The following is an 18155-nucleotide window of genomic DNA, read 5'->3' as shown; positions in this document are numbered from 1 at the left end:
TTGATTTGAACGCTTCAACGTCTACATAACGTCTTCATTCATATACAAGTCTTATTTAGTTATATGAATTTCACGGCATCTAATAAAATTATTTATATTTTTTGTCTAGTCTTGCATTTTAAGATAACATTTTAAAAGTTCTCTATCCATTATCAATTTTTTTTGTTGCCTCGAACTATCGACCTAATCTAGTCCTAATCCTTACCTCACCTATCTTTGCCACTTAAGCTAACCCCAAACTTCTCTATCCATTATCAATTGATTCCAAGTGGTATGCTGTTTCAATAATTATGGCTACTAAATTTGTATTATACTTCGAACAAACAAATAATCGAGAGTTGATATGCTTATGCCATCCAAACAGAATTAGCTGCTTGAAGATCGGTTACTATAATTTGGAAGTTGATAATGAATAGTGCTTAATCAATACGATTTTGATTGGTGTTAAAGTTTATTTTTTTGAACGATTATAGTTTTTCTTGAGGTGCGCTATTCACGCCCCTACACTCCCATAGTGTAAGGGTGGAAAGGGTGGAGCGCAAATAGCTCTACCTTTTTTTTTTTTAGTGTAAATTATTTGTCAATATGTAAAATATTAAACACTATGGTAAAGAATATTATACTAAGTGGGATGGTCTAAATATGTATATATTATCACTAGCTAAAAGAATATTTTAAATATAAAATAAAATAAAAATCTGTGACGCTGAATCTCAGTCTTCTCAGAGAAAGAAAAATATCATATGTTAAAAAAATAATTAAAATATTAAAATAAATAATTTCCTTAAAAAAGGAAAAATCTGAGATATACGTTGGAAGTTGAGTGATGGAAGCAAAGCGAAAGGCGAAAGCTATAATATAAAGCTTGCCTCGTTCATTCTGTTTCACGCGCGCCAAACACAGTTTTATTCTAATGGTTTCTGATTTTCTGTTCCAGTTTTCCCAGGAAACAAGCAACTCCTTCAAAACGAAGGCCGTACATTCCAAAGCCTCCTCCTCTCTCTCATTTTCATTTTCATCTTCAACAACGATTCCTATCCCCTAGACTGCTAGACACTCTGATTACTCTCCCATTGTTCCCAATCCAGAGCTCCGATCGATCTCCTGCTTCGCTCCCATGCAGCGCTACGATTCTAACCCTTTCGCCGATGAAGAGGTCAATCCCTTTGCCGTAAGTTCCAATACAGGGACCTACATTTTAATTTTTATGTATATATGTTTTTGTATCTATAGGCCAAAATTTCTAGCTTGAATCGGTTCATGTTCGTATATATGTTGTTGCTCATATGTTGAAATGTTGGCTTATAGTGCGAAATCTTCAATGCATTTTCACTGGTTTGGATCTCTATTTGGTATTTGATCCCGTGGTGAATTGAAATTCACAATGTAGCTTATGTAGCTGTGTTCATCTCTGTTTTTCTTCTTTCTATTATTCAATGGTCAGCTTAGCTGTTTTAGAAAATGTGTAACCGGAAAAAAAAAAAAAAATTAGAAAACGAAGAAAATGTAAGGAAATACAAGATTTCAAAGATTAAAGAACTTTCTTTAATGTCTTAAGCGTTCTCACCTATAGTTGATTGCAGTGTAACATGATTGAAAGTTTTTATTTATATATATATATATAATAATTAAGTGTGACAATTAGTTTTTGTGGGTCCTGTTGTTTCGTGTTCGTGTCAAAAACTAGTTGATCCTAATCCGACCGTTTAGTTAATCAAGTGAGCTAAAAACTTAAAACTAAAGGTCCCTTCAATTCTAAACCAAACCTATCGCTTGTAGATTACTTACAAAATAACAATCCACCTAATCCTAATACAAACAAAACCATAAAAAATAGTTCTATAATTATACCAAGATTCATTCTATAAAGTAGAAGTGGTGGGGTAGTGGTAATGGATGGATGTAAAGGCGGTGACTGCTCCACTGGTTTTATCTTACATTGCATCATGGTGCATTAGTGGGGTGATTGTGCTTGAATGATGTGCTGACACTATAAAGATGATTTTCTTCTTTCTTTCGTTTTTCCTTTGTAATCTTCCTTGTCCTTTATCTTATTACGTTTTTGCTAAATTTCTAGAATCCTGGAAATGTCCCCTCTGCAAACTCAAGGCCTTCACCCCTTCCTCCTGAACCCTATGATCGTGGTGCAACAATTGATATTCCTCTTGATAATACAAAGGTAGGTCAGCATATGCAAGATGTTCAATCACATTTCAACGTTTGCTATCTGTTCTTCATGATCAAAGATTTTTTTTTTGTTTTCTTATTATTTACTTTAGAGTTTACAATCAAAGGAGAAGGAACTCCAAGCTAAAGAGGCTGAATTGAAAAAGAAGGAACAGGTAATTGCCCAAAATAACTCAGATAGTGTATAAGTTCATATTTCTCATACTTGTAAACAAAATTCCTAGACCTTTATTGTTATATTAATTGTCATCTAATTATTGTGGGTATGATAATATTGAGATTCATTTGAGGCACCTCTTCCGTACTAAGGCGTGTTAAATATAATTGTTGCCGTGGGAACAATAATAATTAGCTACTTCTTGACTGAATTGTTGGTGAGCAAAATATGCAGATCAAATTTTATTTTTCAATATTTGCAGGCAATTTTTCAATTGGTGCAGCACTGATTTTAGTTGAGAATTATATGATTTTAGACAAATTATTCTTCTATTTAGTAAGTGGAATCTCTGATGTCATCATCTATTCTCAGGAACTAAAGCGGCGGGAAGAGTTCATACAACGAGGTTTATCTATTTTCGTATCAGTGCTCAAGAGAAACTATACAAGATAAACTATATTAAGTCCGGTTTGTAATTTAAAATTTGAGTCCCTTGTTTTGTTTTGGCAGCTGGAGTAACAATAGAGGAGAAAAACTGGCCTACATTTTTCCCCATCATCCATCATGACATTACAAAGGAAATACCAATCCATCTGCAGAGGATCCAGTATGTTGCGCTCACAACATATTTGGGTATGTTAATTTTTATTTATTTTCTTTTGTGATAATCGGCACAGATTTCAATGGCCAGATGATACCTGATTGCAGATTTTTTGTTTATCACTCTCGTCCTTGTATATACTTTAGTAGTTTGAGTTAGAAAATTGTTCAAAAAAGTTCTTGTATTGCTGGAAAACAGAATGTAGAGAATAGTGACATTCATGAAAGTTAGAGCATCCAACCCAAAACCAGTTGGCAATGAGTGGAGAGGCTTTAGACCTTATATGTTGTGATGCAAGGCTCAAATACTCGATTGGGATTTATACTCTCTACAAAACTACAACAGTAGTGTGCTTTGTTCAACTTTTACTCATTATAATTGTCTGGACTTGGGGTGTGCTTTTGCTTTATTTGGTTGGGTTGAGGCAATCTTGTTGACCCTTTTATATTCTACCTTGTTTTGTATCAAAAGATCCTCTAATTAAATTAAGTCTGATTGTGCTCTGTTAACTTAGATTGACTAAGTTTATGGCATTGTTCAGGTTTGATTGTGTGCCTTTTGTGGAATTCTCTGGCATGTGCCATAGCCTGGTTCAGAGGAGCAGGTTTGATCTGTGACTAAGTGCAGACCCATTAACCATAAAAATAAACTCTTACTTAATTTAGCCTGAACTTGTCTACTCTTGTAGGTATAATCATTTGGCTTCTGTCTGTAATCTACTTCCTAGCAAGTGTTCCTCTATCCTACCTTTTCTGGTATCGCCCTCTTTATCGTGCTATGAGGTACTTACAATTTTACGGATATGATATGATCTTGTTTGTACAGAACTATGCAAAAACTGTTTATGAGGCTTAAGGCCTATGCAAATCACCTTTAATCATTGTGCACTTCCAGAGTTGGGTTTCCATCATTTTGAGGCCTCAAAACATTATCCTTTAGAAGTAAGTTTTCTTAGCTTAGGAAAGATGGCCTACACTGTAGGTAATATCATTATAGGGACATAAATTGAAAGACAAGGTCTGGTATGTTGGAAAAACACCGGATGTTACCTAAGAAGAGATAACATTAACTGTTACGGTCGTTGTTTTCTGCTTCATACCTCATTATCTACTCAGAAGGTGCTAAATGGAAAAAGGCACAAATGGTTTCTTCTATTCTCTAGTTATGATGCTAACTGATTAAAATGAAAGCTCCTATTTTAGGTCATTGGTCCACCATATCTCTTATCTTATACTTTATGTTACTTCTTATTTTCACCCTAACATATTCGGTTTCTTTCTTGTAATTGTGTGCCATCTATTACAGGACCGATAATGCTCTGAGTTTTGCTGGGTTTTTCTTGTCTTACATAGTGAGTTTATCTTTTGTTCTTATTGTAGTTATATTTTCTGCATTCACGATGATGTGGAAATTGGCTCACTTCTGTGCCCTGATTTCCCATTTGCAGTTCCACATTGGGTTTTGCGCCTATTCTGCAATTGCTCCTCCAATTGTCGCTGACGGGAGATCTCTCACGTAAGTTTTCTTAATTGTGCATTCTATAGGGTTTACTAATGACTACTGTTACATTAGCTCTTTCATTCTTTAATTATTTTGGAGGAAGGCGGCACAAATACAAATGAGTGAGGGATGTGCCATTCAACATTATAAGTTTCGGCTTAGCACTGCTTTAGTGGATCATTTGCATTCATCTTTTTTCTTTATTAATTCCTTTTATCAATATGAAGAAGTGTAAACTAATAACCTCCTAAATATTGGTTTCTTTCTACTCTGAAGCTGATTTTTCATGGTTTGATCATGTGGACAGAGGTATTCTGAGTGCAATAGGGTTTTTGAGTGATGATGGAATGACTGGGGTAAGTTTCAAGCTTTAAGTATTCTATGTTGGCTTGGATATTGTCCTTTAATAATTGCAACAGAGAGCTAGCCAGCTACCAAGTAGAGGTAGTGATGAGATTTTCAATTATATTGTGCTATGATGGAATGAACTGGAACTGTTAGTTGTCTGATCTTGATGTTTTCTTTTGAGTTGATGACCCTATGAACACTTTGTTTCTTTTTTGCAGATATTTTACTTCATTGGATTTGGGTTGTATGTCATCGAAATACTAATCAGCCTCTGGGTTCTTCAGGTTTGATGATTAAGACTTACATTGTTTCTTAGCCTTGCTCTTTTGTTTTTAACCCTCTTTGGAGAAACTTATTCTTCTTGTATGGTATTTGCAGCAAGTATACGCGTATTTCAGAGGCAGTGGAAAGGCTCAAGAGGCGAAGCGTGAGGCTGCAAGAAATACCATGATGGCAGCACTATGACATGGCAGTTATAATGGAGATGGTGTTTGTGAAAGGATCAGGCTGATTACCCCAAACACTTGATTTCTAAAGTTTCCAATTCCTCTTGCACATTTCACCGCGGCTTGCTCTATTGTTACACCTGATGTGTTCTCTTACATATTTTTTTCTTCTTATATATGTTCTGAAATGATGGATCTTCACAAACAAAAGATTTTGATAGTAACTTGTTAGGGTTGTGCAGTCAGAAGGATGGTGGCTTTTGAGTCCAACCAACCCTTTTTTTTTTGTCATCAAGTCCAGCCAACCATGTAATATTGATTTCCCCGTATTTGAATGTAGAAAACACTGTTTATGTTTGATACTTTATAGTTCATAAATTTTTGTCACAGAGGCTATAATAAATCGGCCAAGAGGCTTCTTTTGATTGTCTCGTCCATTCTGGATTTCTATGAGAAAAAAACTACACAACCAACCTATTCTTATATAAAATATTTTAGAGTAAATTTAGATATGTGCGGTTACTATGGAACTTAATCGGGTGCAAATCAATTTTGAGTTTACTTCATAATTTGATCTTATGATCCAATTTTTCTTTAAAAATCATCCATACAATAATTAACTAAACCAAAATAATTAACTAAATCAAAGTCGACTAGTCATTTGATTATTAGTGATCACTTTTTAATATTTGGCATGACAAAAAAATATCATTTGTGGGAATATTACTGAGAATCTTATTTAAAGATATATTGACAAATAAATGTTACACAGACAAAAATAAGTGCAGGTAGAATTAGAAACAACAGAAGAAAAAACGAAAGAATTTCAAAATTTACTTTTGACGGTTTTAGCCCTGAGGCTCATCAAGTTCCTGCCAGAGGCCAGAATTACAGGGGCTGCAGCTGGAATGAGAAACTTAACACTAACAAGCTACTCCCTTCTTTAGTCTTAACCCTATTTCTGAGCTGGAAAACAGCTGAAGCCCGAGTTACCAAGTTTCAGAGTACATAGCGATGATGCTTCACAGTCAGAGTTACAGCTCCAGAGAATTAGGGCAAGAAAGGTTCCAAAGCTCAATGCAAAAACACACTCTTCCACCAAGTAAGCTTCGAAACCCCCAATGTCCTTTCGGGACTAGGGTTTTTATAGGGTTTAACTTTACTCATTACAATCACAGATTAGCAAGAAGACAAATAGACCATACTCCTTATGCCTTGCCCAATTCTAAAACTATTGATAATATTGTGATTTCACAAGCTCAGAGGCAGAATTCAAGAGGTACTAGGTTTTTTGCAGGGTTTAAGCTTCAGTGTCATTCAAAAACATTATTTTTGCCCACAAAAGTTTCTTTAGTTAGTGGTAAGAAGAAGAGGTATGGAGGCGTTTTGCCTTCGATTTTGCGGTCTTTGGAGTCCCATAACGATGTTGAAAAGACCCTTAATTCATTTGGTGAAAATCTGAGTCCAAAGGAACAGACTGTGATTCTCAAAGAACAGAGAAGCTGGGAAAGAGTTCTGCGTGTTTTTGAGTGGTTCAAGTCACAGAAAGAGTATGTACCCAATGTAATTCACTACAATGTGGTGCTTCGGGCGCTAGGTAGAGCTCAGAAATGGGATGAGTTAAGGCTATGTTGGATTGAAATGGCTAAAAAGGGTGTTCTGCCAACGAACAATACGTATGGAATGCTCGTTGATGTGTATGGGAAAGCAGGCCTTGTGAAGGAAGCGCTTTTGTGGATTAAGCACATGAAACTAAGGGGAATTTTCCCGGATGAGGTTACAATGAATACGGTTGTTCGGGCCTTGAAGAATGCAGAAGAGTTTGATAGGGCAGATAAGTTCTTTAAGGATTGGTGCACCGGGCGGATTGAGCTAGATGAACTTTATATGGATTCTATGGGTGATTCTGTGAATGGGTCTGGCTCAGAGCCTATCAGTTTTAAGCATTTCTTGTCCACTGAGCTTTTCAAGACAGGTGGGAGACCCACTTCAAAGATTATGAACTCATTGGATACAGAGAACACTATCCGGAAACCGCGACTTACATCTACATTTAATAGTTTGATTGATTTGTATGGGAAGGCGGGGCGTTTGAAGGATGCAGCTAATGTGTTTGGAGAAATGATGAAATCTGGGGTGGCAATGGATACTATTACTTTCAATACTATGATCTTTACTTGTGGAAGTCATGGGCATTTGTTGGAGGCGGAAGCTTTGCTTAGTAAGATGGAAGAAAGGGGAATATCTCCTGATACAAGAACTTATAACATTTTTCTTTCTCTGTATGCTGATGCAGGGAACATTGATGCTGCTCTGAACTGTTATAGGAAGATCAGAGAGGTGGGTCTTTACCCAGATATTGTGTCTCACAGGACTGTTCTTCATGTATTATGTGAGAGAAACATGGTCCTAGATGTGGAGACTGTGATTGAGAATATGGAGAAATCTGGTGTGTGTATTAATGAGCATTCTCTTCCTGGTGTCATCAAGATGTATATTAACAAAGGACAGCTTGATCAGGCAAAGTTATTTTATGAGAAATGTCAGTTAAATGGTGGGATTTCATCAAAGACATCTGCGGCAATTATAGATGCATATGCAGAAAAGGGACTTTGGATTGAAGCTGAGGCCATATTCTATTGGAAGAGAGATTTGGTAGGACTGAAGAAGGATGTTGTGGAATATAATGTTATGATCAAAGCTTATGGAAAGGCAAAGCTTTATGATAAAGCTTTCTCTCTCTTCAAGGACATGAGAAATCATGGGACTTGGCCTGATGAGTGCACTTATAATTCTCTCATTCAGATGTTCTCAGGAGGTGATTTAGTGGACCAGGCAAGGGATCTTTTAACTGAAATGCAGGAAATGGGTTTTAAGCCACAGTCTCTAACCTTCTCTGCTCTTATTGCATGCTATGCTCGCCTTGGCCAGCTTTCTGTTGCAGTTGAGGTGTACCAAGACTTAGTAAATTCAGGTGCAAAACCAAATGAATTTGTGTATGGTTCCTTAATAAATGGATTTGCAGAAACTAGCAGAGTTGAAGAAGCACTGAAGTATTTTCGCCACATGGAGGAATCTGGGACTTCTGCAAATCAAATAGTCCTGACATCCCTGATAAAGGCTTATGGTAAGGTGGGGTGCCTTGATGAAGCAAAAATGTTCTATGAGAGGTTGAAAGATCTAGAGGGTGGCCCAGATGTTGTTGCATCTAACAGTATGATTAATCTCTATGCAGATCTTGGGATGGTATCTGAAGCCAAATTGATTTTTGAAAATTTGAGAACAAAGGGTTGGGCAGATGAGATAGCATTTGCAACCATGATGTATCTTTACAAGAGCATGGGCATGTTTGATGAAGCCATTGATGTAGCAGAGGAAATGAAACAGTCGGGTTTAATAAGGGACTGTGCTTCCTTTAACAAGGTAATGTCATGTTATGCCATTAACGGGCAGCTACGTGAATGTGGTGAATTATTGCATGAGATGGTAACTCGGAAACTCTTGCCTGACATTGGAACTTTTAAAGTATTATTCACTGTACTGAAGAAAGGAGGGATTCCAATTGAAGCAGTAACGCAGCTCGAGTTATCTTACCAGGAAGGGAAACCTTACTCTAGGCAAGCTATCATCACCTCTGTTTTCTCTGTGGTTGGTATGCATTCTTTGGCGCTTGAGTCGTGTGAAACATTCACCAAAACTGATGTAAATCTTGATTCTTTTCTCTACAATGTTGCAATATATGCTTATGGGGCAGCTGGGGAGATCGACAAAGCTCTGAACATGTTCATGAGAATGCAGGATGAAGACCTGGAACCAGACCTTATAACATATATTAACCTCGTAGGTTGTTATGGAAAAGCTGGTATGGTTGAAGGTGTGAAGCGAATTTACAGCCAGCTGAAATATGAAGAGATGGAGCCAAATCAATCCTTGTTTAAAGCTGTTATAGATGCCTATACAAATGCCAATAGGCCTGACCTTGCCAAATTGGTTAGCCGAGAGATGAAATATGCATTTGACTCCGAACATCACGCTGATTCTGGAACTAAAGATGAGCTTGATGACACCACTTCAGATTTTGAGGGTTTGTAATTATTTGAAGCGTTAAACTTGATATGGTGTTACACTGTACAGAAAAGCATTTGTGCATGCCTCTAATCCTGTGTATGTATGTTAGGAAAACAGCTGAATGATGGAAGATTGTGTAACAACTACTGGTTTTGACAAAACATGTATTGTATTTTCCATTTGTTAAATTAAATCTTAATAATATGCCAACAGGCCCAACACTGAATATAACTTTTTCTGCTTGATTGAAATATTATGTTCTTCTCTACCCAAAAAAAAAAAAAAAGAAATATTATGTTCTTGTTTAGTGCGGTAATGTACAAAATGATCACGCAAACAGTTCCTCTATTATTTTCCCTGCTCATTTCATGTCTTAGTTTTACATTCCATCGTGTGATTTTTTTTTTTTTTCTTTATTTAGGGGATTGGCTTAGCACATAATAACACTGAATTTTCATGCTGGACATGTGAAACTAAAGTAGTTTGTTACCTACAAGAATTTTAATTCATTTCTTTTAGCATGATTTTTTTTTTTAAATGGTATACTTTTCATGTGATAACAAATCATAAATGCAAAAAAGAAAATTTTATCATGTTAAAGCATCTCTAGTCCTTTTCTTATATTTTCCTCCAATTTGAGGATAAGTTAGGAAAAAAAGTTAGATTTGAGGAAAGTCTATCCAACGTTAAAGTTGAAATTTTTCCTAAATCTTTTTTTTTTTTTTGGGTTTCTAGTATAAAATCTGACTATTAGAGGTTTTAGGAGAGTTTGGAGAGCCTCATCCATTTAACTTGATTTGGGGAAAGTTTTAGAGAAATCTCAAATTTGAGAAAATTTTAGAGAATGGTTAGAGCTGTCTTTTATATCATTTTCTCCCAAATTTAAAATTGGGGAAAATTTTAGCTGTTTAGAGAAAGACCAGAAATGCTCTTATATAGTTATATATGACAATATTTATATACATATAAATTAGTATAATCACATTTGAATCAAACCAAACATGAGATATTAGAGGAAATTAAAGAAATTTACGTATGACTTCCATTTTTCCCCATCATCCATTAATCATCTACAAAAGATCTGTTGCCTTCACAAACTTTCTTGCTTGTTAGATACCATATCTGCATTAGTTGGGTTTTATAATCTTTTAGGAGGTAGAAATTGGTCGTTGTAGGTCATTAATTGACAAAAGACTTGGTCCTTTTAAATTATGCATTTTGAGGCCATTAATTGGGCTGGGCCCGCCCGCACATACTAAGAGGCCAACACTAATATCAACATCTACACAATTTACAATTTGTTTAAGGGGGGGCTATTCACACCACCCTAATCCACTAAGTTGACCACCCCACTTAAATTTTTACCCCTTTGTGCCCATTTTGCCCCTGCATTAAAAAAAAAAAACCATTTCTCCAATTTTGGCCGGCCACCTCTCCCCGCCGCCGCGGAGCTTCACGACGTCGATTAGCCGCGCACGGTGGTCGGATGAACAAGGGAAGACCATGGTTGGACTCGCCGTGACCTGGGGAACAAAACCCAAGTGGTACGGCGTCTCAACTTCGCCGGAAAAGGAAGATCGCCGACGAAGGGGCCGATCGGGTCACGACGTCGATTAGCCGCGCACGGTGGTCGGATGAACAAGGGAAGACCAGGGTTGGACTCGCCGTGACCTGGGGAACAAAACCCAAGTGGTCCGGCGTCTCAACTCTGCCGGAAAAGGAAGATCGCCGGCGAAGGGGTCGTCGGGTCTTCGCCTGGGCCGATCGGGTCTTCGCCTAGGTGGGTGGGTCTTCACCTGGGTGGGTGGGTCTTCGCCTGGGAGGGGTGGGGTCAACCGGTGAAGGGGAGGGGTGGGGTCGCGCCGGCGGTGGGAGGGGGTGGGGTTGCGCCAGCGGCGGGGAGGGGTGGCCGGCCAAAGTGGAGATGGTTTTTTTTTTTTTTTAATGCAGGGGCAAAATGGGCACAAAGGGGCAAAAATTTAAGTGGGGTGGTCAACTTAGTGGATTAGGGTGGTGTGCATAGCCCCCCCCTTTCTTTAATGAAACACCTCAAACAAAATTATTTTGGTTGAGTGGAGGCCCGAATGCCCAAAAAGAAAAAAATAGCTCCTTACAAAACAATCTTGGACAGACCCAATGATAAGTCATTAGTATAGCCTTATAGGCCCAATTGTTAGCCCACAAACTGAAAAAAATAAATAAATCAATAATCAAGAAAACAAAAAAGTCTGTTAGTTCGTTAAAACAGTTGCAACTACACTCCGCGCCATTTTCACTTATTTAGAAATGGCATTCTTGAAAAGAGTCTATGCTCTCCCTCTCCTCTGGAGCATCACACACCGGTCACATTTCTTGAAAAGCATTAAAACGTCAAACTTTCTGAGCTACACTCAAACTGTCATCTCTCAAAGAATCACACACTGACCGACCACTCTCCTCTCAGAGCATCACACACGCCACCGCACCAACCTAATTCTTGAACAAGTTGTCAATCCAGTTTCCATTTGAATTGATGAGTGAACTTTTTTCATTTTTTTTGTTCAATTTTTCGTTGGGGTTTTACCCAAATTCCGGGCACAAATGAGTACTAGCATCCAACTTTCCTCAGGGATCACCCTGAGTTACTACCTTTTGTTCAGCCTCAACCGGCTCCTGCATTTTCCAGTGGAGGCTCTTCTTTGTCTGCGCAGGTGGGGGAGGAGGCGTGCAAGGACACCTCCTCCCTAGGTGGCTAGGTGTCTTTGATTTGTAAATTATAGGACCAGAACAAGAACAGTTCAGTCAGTGTTTGTGAAATCAATCTTATTAACTATGAGTCTCAACAACAGGAGGAGAAGAGTGTTGGGTAAAGATGCACTTGGAACTTTTTAAGCTACAATTCTCCCTCACATGTGCAGACAAAGAAAGATAATAAGTAACTAAGAAACAGTAGCTCTGGTTATAATTGTTAAAAGTAATTATTTTGGATTTACTTTTTCAGAATACATTGTGGGCTATATAATTACAATATATAGCTGTTTGTGTTGCTTATGTTTTACTCATTACAAGATCAAACCCCAAACCCATCAGTCCAAACCCATCAGTTTTGAACTGGGTCTTTTAGCCCCAATAGGTGACTTTAACAGTCCAGTGGCCAAGTAGTGACACTGCAGCATCTAATATCTCATCGATCCCCTATATCAGGGTTCTTAAAGTCCTGTACAAAAGAACCAGCAACTGTCCCTCTTAATTTCTAATAAGTTTTTAATTAGTAATATTATTTCTGAGGGTTCCACACTCTAGCCAATGCATGGGATTAAAGACTCAAACAAATATCCAACCTTGGTGATAGATAACAGTCTCCCATTTGAATTTCAAGTTTAAAAAGAAACAGAGGGGGGGAGAAGGCCATTGCTTCTGTTAAGATTATACTCCAGCCTTCAACAATGGGTTGGTACTCGACTGTTGATTCACTCCTATCTCTTCCCACTTTCACACAAGATCCCCAACGACAGGAAAATGGATTTTTCTAGGAATTTCCACATCACCAACACGAAGATGAGAACCCAATTTACTGTTAGATTCAATCCAGCTCTTACCTGGCATCTTCTTAACCCCTCTATCTTGCATCATCTTCCCAATCATCACGGCATCATTCCATCGGCCTACGGATCTATACACGTTAGCTAGAAGCACATAACTTAAATGGTAGTCAGGTTCTAGTTCTATCATTTTCTTAGCTATGCGCTCTGCAGTAGCAGAGTTTGCACAGGTTGTGCTAGCACCTAGAAGAACTGCCCAAAGAGAAGAATCACTTTTACAATCTGCATTCTCTATTAAATTCTCAGCTTCTTCCAGTAGCCCAGCACGGCCTAGAAGATCAACCATGCAACAATAATGTTCAATCCCAGGCTTAATCCCATACTCTTTTGTCATCGAGATAAAATACTTTCTCCCTTGATCAACCAAACCTGCATGACTACAAGCAAAAAGAACCCCAATAAAGCTGATATAGTCAAGCTTAATCCCCTCCTTAACCATCTCATCAAATATTCTAAGAGCTTCTCCGCCACGCCCATTCTGAGCAAACCCACAAATCATTGAGTTCCATGTTATCAAATTTCTAACTGGCATCTGCATGAAAACTCTGTGGGCAAAATCTATGCAACCACATTTAGCATAAAGATTGACTAAAGCTGATTCTACAATAATATCTCTCCAACCACACCTCCTCACATACTGGCAGTGAACCTCTTTCCCATGTTGTACAGCCGCCAAACCAGCACATGCACGAAGAACAGTTCCAAAACTGTAGAGGTCAGCCTCTTCCATTTCCCTGAAATGCTTGATGACAGATTCAAAGTCTCCACTTTGACAGTACACCCCTAGCAATGCACACCAAGAAACTGGGTTCCTCTTGGGCATCCTATCAAAAACGCGTTGAGAATCGTCTACTGACCCACACTTTCCATACATGTCAACCAAGCTACTCTCGACAACCACATTTCCACAAAGTCCAAAAATAATGACCTTAGCATGCACTTCTCTACCTTGCCTCAGCCTACCCAAATTACCACAAGCAGTCAACACTGTCCCAAATGTAAAACCATCTGGGGACAACCCATGATATCTCTGCATTAAATAAAAGGACCCCAATGCTTCCTCAAACAAATCGTTTCGTGTGAACGCTGAAATAATGGATGTCCAACATATACCACCTGGTTCGAGCAATTCATCAAACAGCCGGCGTGCATCTTCCGGCCTGTAATTCCTCCCATACATGTAAATCAAAGCACTAACTATGACATGATTCGAATCAAACCCACGACTCACAACCACTCCATGAAAGCACTGGCCAAGCCTCAAGTACCCAAGCTCCGAACAAGCCTTGACCACGGCAGACAAAGTAAACGAATTTGGCTCGACCCCAAATTTCAACATATCCCAAAACATTTCAATTGAATTTCCGGGTTGTCCGACCCGGACATACCCGGTGATCATCGAGGTCCAAGATATCACATCCTTAACAAAGAGACCATCAAACACTCTCCGAGTCTCGGAAATATTGGGAACTAACTTGAAATAAAGAGAAAGTAAGCTATTCCCAACAAACCTATCCGTTTCGAGGCCGGACTTAATGACATGGGCATGGATTTGGAGGCCATGGTTGAATGAAACAGCTTTGGTGGAAGTTTGTAAGAGTGAAGCATAGAGGAGTGGTTTGAGGGTGATTTCACTGGAATCAATGGAGTTCAGGACACGAATCGCATCGGAGAGTAAGCCGAACTTGCAGAGCTGGAGGATTTGGGATTGTTTGGGTGATGGGTTTTGGGTGCTGTGAAGATTAAATGAGGTGAGAGAGCTGCAATGGCGTTTGAAGACGAGCGTCATGAAAATGGGGACGACCAGGGCCACCAGGCAAAACTGATTTTCAAAAGAACATAGCCGTTCGACGATTTGTTAGGTGAAGTACCCGCCTCTCCATTTATTGGTGTCCTATTGAATTTTAAAAATACAATAAAAATGAAAAAAATACTTAAGATTTTTTTTTTTTTTCGAAAAAATTAAGAAATACATGTGCTTGTAATAATTGTGTCACATTTTCGGTTCTTTCCTTAGGCTTAGGCTGTTGAGAGGGGATTTCACATTTTTAAAAAAGGATAATTTTGCATAGGAATTTATAAGGGGTTAGGTTTTTTCATTTACTAGAAATTGATTTTTGACTAAATATTTCAATTTTCTTTATGGTATTACAACAGTTTACAATTTTATACGAGTTAATTACACTTACATTCTTTGAGATTTATCGTCTTTTCACATACACCTCCTGAGATTTTAAAAATTACGCATACACTCCCTGAGGTTTCAAAACTATTGCATATAAAACAAGAGAAAAAAATAAATAAACAAAAAAAAAATATTTGTATTGATGTTGGACCTTACACCTTGAGTAATCTTATTAGATCATTTAACTCCTTAGCATGCCTTTTTGCATAATTTATCATCATTTTTCGTCTCACTATAGGAGGTTATATGTAACAGTTTTAAAACCTTAGGGAGTGTATGTGTAATTGTTGAAACCTCAGGAGGTATATGTGAAAAGACGATAAACCTCAGGAGGTGTAAGTGTAATTAACTCAATTTTATACACATTTCAAACTCAATGACCACATATGCTTCATATCACTCAATATTAAATTTTATGATTTAGTATACAAATTTCAGATTCTACGAAAATGAAAATAAGAAAAATATGGGACCAAATTCCTCCAAAATAAGTGGAACTTTACATTTCTAATTATAACCTTCTAATCACTATGTTGATGGTTGGTTTAGAAAGATGGTGCGTTGGCAGGTCCCAGAATTTAAGAACAACAGATATTTCATGAATATGAGTATATGACATACCCAATGGGCCAAAACAAATTTGCAGCCACTATTTAGCACGTGATTGTGACTTGTAGCCGATTTTGGCCAAACCAATATTCAATTTGAGTGATAAGGAGGCAGAGTACTTATATAAGGTAATCTTATGGGGGGAGGGGGTGATAAACACATGAATCTAAAAATTTAACACTTTTGCCCTTCATATGCTTGTCACATGCAAATATTTAATGGAATTTTGAAAAAATATTTGTGGACTTAAGAATCTAAAAATAAAGTTCACCTAACACAAATGATACTCTAGTAAATTCGCTAATTTTTATTATAATTAACTCTTTTATATGTTCAATTTAAAAAACACTAAAAATTTTACTGATCGCTGGATGACGGATTGGTTTTCAAAAGTTTGACTGTGACGAGGCCCAGCCCAGCCCAGCCCACTAGAACAAAATGAACAAGGACCTACTAACTGCCAGTCTGCCACCCACATTCACTCCAACAGTTCCTGCTGGCCTCTATTAATCACGACATCATTATCAGCCCTCCATCTTTCCCCCACGTGTACGTACAAGATCCCCTAAACCATCCCCCCAACCAGTTGGCAACAATGTACTGGCCTGTTGGAGCACACTAAACCCCGAACAACTCCAAAATCCAACGGTCGAAAACGAAGATGATAAGAAAACTTGCTCGACCTTCAACTCCTCTGACGCGTATATAAATACGAATATTGCATTTCTTGTTTCTCAACTCGGAGTCTTGCTTTGCTCAGCTCCGAAACAAACATTTTCGTTCGGGAACCGAAACGAAATCCCATTCCCAATCGAAGCCGAAACACGAGATGGTGGTGTTTTGTTTTCTGGTGGACCAGACGCGGCAAGTGCGACAGAGCAAGCCGGCGGCCGGAATATGCTCGCGGTGCGGCGGAGGAGCCAGCGTGGCCGACATGAAAACCGCTACGAGATTTTGTTACGTGCCGTTTTATTGGAAGTCTTGGAGAGCCATCATATGCACTTTCTGCGGAGCCATACTCAAATCTTATCGATGATTTTATAATTTAATTACCTTTTCTTGAAATATGGTAATTAATTTGTATTCTCTGGGTTAGATATAGAGGTACACATGTATATGGTTAGGCCGACATTTTTATGTTTTTAGTTTAGGGTAATGCTATTCACGCTCCTTGTTAACTCGTAAACAAGTTCGATATTATGATTTATATATATATGACTAAACTTCATTCTACGTATTAGTAATAAGCACTTTTTTAGTGTATAATTTCATTAATTAGTTATTGATCTATCTCCTTGGCCAGAAAAAAGAAGTTATTGATATATCTCTGGTTTCACTAATTTTGAGATCGCATTGCGCCCAACATACACATTTTTGTTTCTCTGTTTTTGGGTTGTTGGGTTGCCTTCATGGTGTCAACTAGAAATTAACAGCAGAAACTGGACACCAGTTGGAAGTCAACATTGAAAGTCGATGTATTGGTAAGAGCTGCAGATAGAGTTAAGAGAGTTGAAGGGAGGTTTGGTGTTAGGTTGGGGGTAAAACCCATGCGCTCCAGTGCAATAAATACGTACTATGCAAGTCAAATGCCAAAAATGGGGAAATATACTACTTTATATTATACAGTTTATACTACTATTTCTGTCTTATTTTGATTGTCCCAATCAAGTATATATTTACACTTATTGTTGTTGACATGGTATTCAATTTTTGCCTCTACAATTCAAAAAACAAAAAATAAAAAATCTTATTCTATCGTATCATTTTATCCTTAATTGAGAATTAATTAATGTTATAATAGAAAAAGTAAAGTTGAAAATAATAATAAATTAATCCTTTTGCCTTATTATGGACTTGACAAGTATCAAGCTTCTTCCCCCCAGCCAACAAAAAAAGCCATACAATACAACTTTATATCATTCGAGATGTTAAAGACAAAGAAGTAAACTCGTCACATTCACATATTAAAGAATAATAATATAACATTTAAGATTGTATTGTAAGACTTTCCTGAAAAAACAAAATTAAAATTTAGGACAATGACAAAGTGAGTAATTAAGAGTAAGACATGGACCCTTGGCCAAAAAAAAAAAGAGTAAGACATGGACAACACACGACGTTTCCACAAATATTTTAGTGTCAATTCCAGTATTTGGGGAGAGGGCAGACATCGTAGAGCTGAGTATTTACTTTTATTAACAATGCCATGCATTAAAGTAGAGCTGCTTTCAATATTTATTCATGTAGGTGGGTAGCGGTTGGAACCTTATGACTATAATGAATGAATGTTATAACTTGAATTTAGCTTTGAAGTTTGATATTGTTGTTCCCTTTCTTAAGAGCTAAGCTATATATAGTTGCATACTTGCCAATCAATTGGTATGTGGTAGTGTGGTACATTTATCAATCAACTTTAAGCAATTCAAGCCTCTCTTATAAATTACAATTCAAATAAATGAAACTTTGCATCTCA

The 18155-nt window shown here is 37.6% G+C and overlaps 4 protein-coding genes across 6 annotated transcripts; 3 read left to right on the top strand and 1 right to left on the bottom strand.

The window, feature by feature from the left end:
* Positions 1-849: 849 nt before the first annotated feature.
* Positions 850-5559, top strand: LOC147288288 (secretory carrier-associated membrane protein 1-like). 2 transcript variants are annotated; one of them, XM_086238962.1, is made up of 12 exons: positions 850-1156; positions 2078-2179; positions 2280-2342; positions 2717-2750; positions 2855-2977; positions 3487-3549; positions 3634-3727; positions 4251-4296; positions 4393-4460; positions 4753-4801; positions 5012-5077; positions 5172-5559. In XM_086238962.1, the coding sequence occupies exons 1-12, from the start codon at positions 1118-1120 to the stop codon at positions 5256-5258; spliced, it is 834 nt and encodes a 277-aa protein (XP_086095088.1). In that variant the 5' UTR covers positions 850-1117; the 3' UTR covers positions 5259-5559. The 2 variants fall into 2 exon arrangements, with proteins under 2 accessions (XP_086095088.1, XP_086095087.1); XM_086238961.1 differs by having other exon boundaries at positions 850-1171.
* A 596-nt stretch (positions 5560-6155) lies between these two features.
* LOC147288287 (Pentatricopeptide repeat (PPR) superfamily protein) lies at positions 6156-9521 on the top strand. 2 transcript variants are annotated; one of them, XM_086238950.1, is made up of 2 exons: positions 6156-8366; positions 8475-9521. In XM_086238950.1, the coding sequence occupies exons 1-2, from the start codon at positions 6254-6256 to the stop codon at positions 9329-9331; spliced, it is 2970 nt and encodes a 989-aa protein (XP_086095076.1). In that variant the 5' UTR covers positions 6156-6253; the 3' UTR covers positions 9332-9521. The 2 variants fall into 2 exon arrangements, with proteins under 2 accessions (XP_086095076.1, XP_086095075.1); XM_086238949.1 differs by having other exon boundaries at positions 6156-9521.
* Positions 9522-12629: 3108 nt separating this feature from the next.
* LOC147288286 (Pentatricopeptide repeat (PPR-like) superfamily protein) lies at positions 12630-14721 on the bottom strand. Its single transcript, XM_086241972.1, has one exon. It carries the CDS (start codon positions 14675-14677, stop codon positions 12779-12781), a length of 1899 nt encoding a protein of 632 aa, XP_086098098.1. The 5' UTR covers positions 14678-14721; the 3' UTR covers positions 12630-12778.
* A 1714-nt stretch (positions 14722-16435) lies between these two features.
* LOC147288285 (uncharacterized) lies at positions 16436-16915 on the top strand. Its single transcript, XM_086242239.1, has one exon. The coding sequence runs from the start codon at positions 16512-16514 to the stop codon at positions 16716-16718; it is 207 nt and encodes a 68-aa protein (XP_086098365.1). The 5' UTR covers positions 16436-16511; the 3' UTR covers positions 16719-16915.
* Positions 16916-18155: the final 1240 nt, after the last annotated feature.

Source organism: Dryas octopetala, chromosome 4 (genome assembly GCF_963921425.1).
Source record: "Dryas octopetala chromosome 4, drDryOcto1.1, whole genome shotgun sequence".
Lineage (NCBI taxonomy): Eukaryota > Viridiplantae > Streptophyta > Magnoliopsida > Rosales > Rosaceae > Dryas > Dryas octopetala.
Note: the sequence above shows the minus strand (reverse complement) of the source record. Positions and strands in the feature narration are given on the sequence as shown.

Bases quoted from the DNA above. Each gene is read 5' to 3' on its own strand.
- LOC147288286 (XM_086241972.1), bottom strand. From the start codon at position 14,677: ATGACGCTCGTCTTCAAACGCCATTGCAGCTCTCTCACCTCATTTAAT.
- LOC147288288 (XM_086238961.1), top strand. From the start codon at position 1,118: ATGCAGCGCTACGATTCTAACCCTTTCGCCGATGAAGAGGTCAATCCC. The intron at 1,172-2,077 runs GTAAGTTCCAAT...CTAAATTTCTAG, and splicing joins AAGAGGTCAATCCCTTTGCC to AATCCTGGAAATGTCCCCTC. The intron at 3,550-3,633 runs GTTTGATCTGTG...CTACTCTTGTAG, and splicing joins AGCCTGGTTCAGAGGAGCAG to GTATAATCATTTGGCTTCTG.
- LOC147288285 (XM_086242239.1), top strand. From the start codon at position 16,512: ATGGTGGTGTTTTGTTTTCTGGTGGACCAGACGCGGCAAGTGCGACAG.
- LOC147288287 (XM_086238949.1), top strand. From the start codon at position 6,254: ATGATGCTTCACAGTCAGAGTTACAGCTCCAGAGAATTAGGGCAAGAA.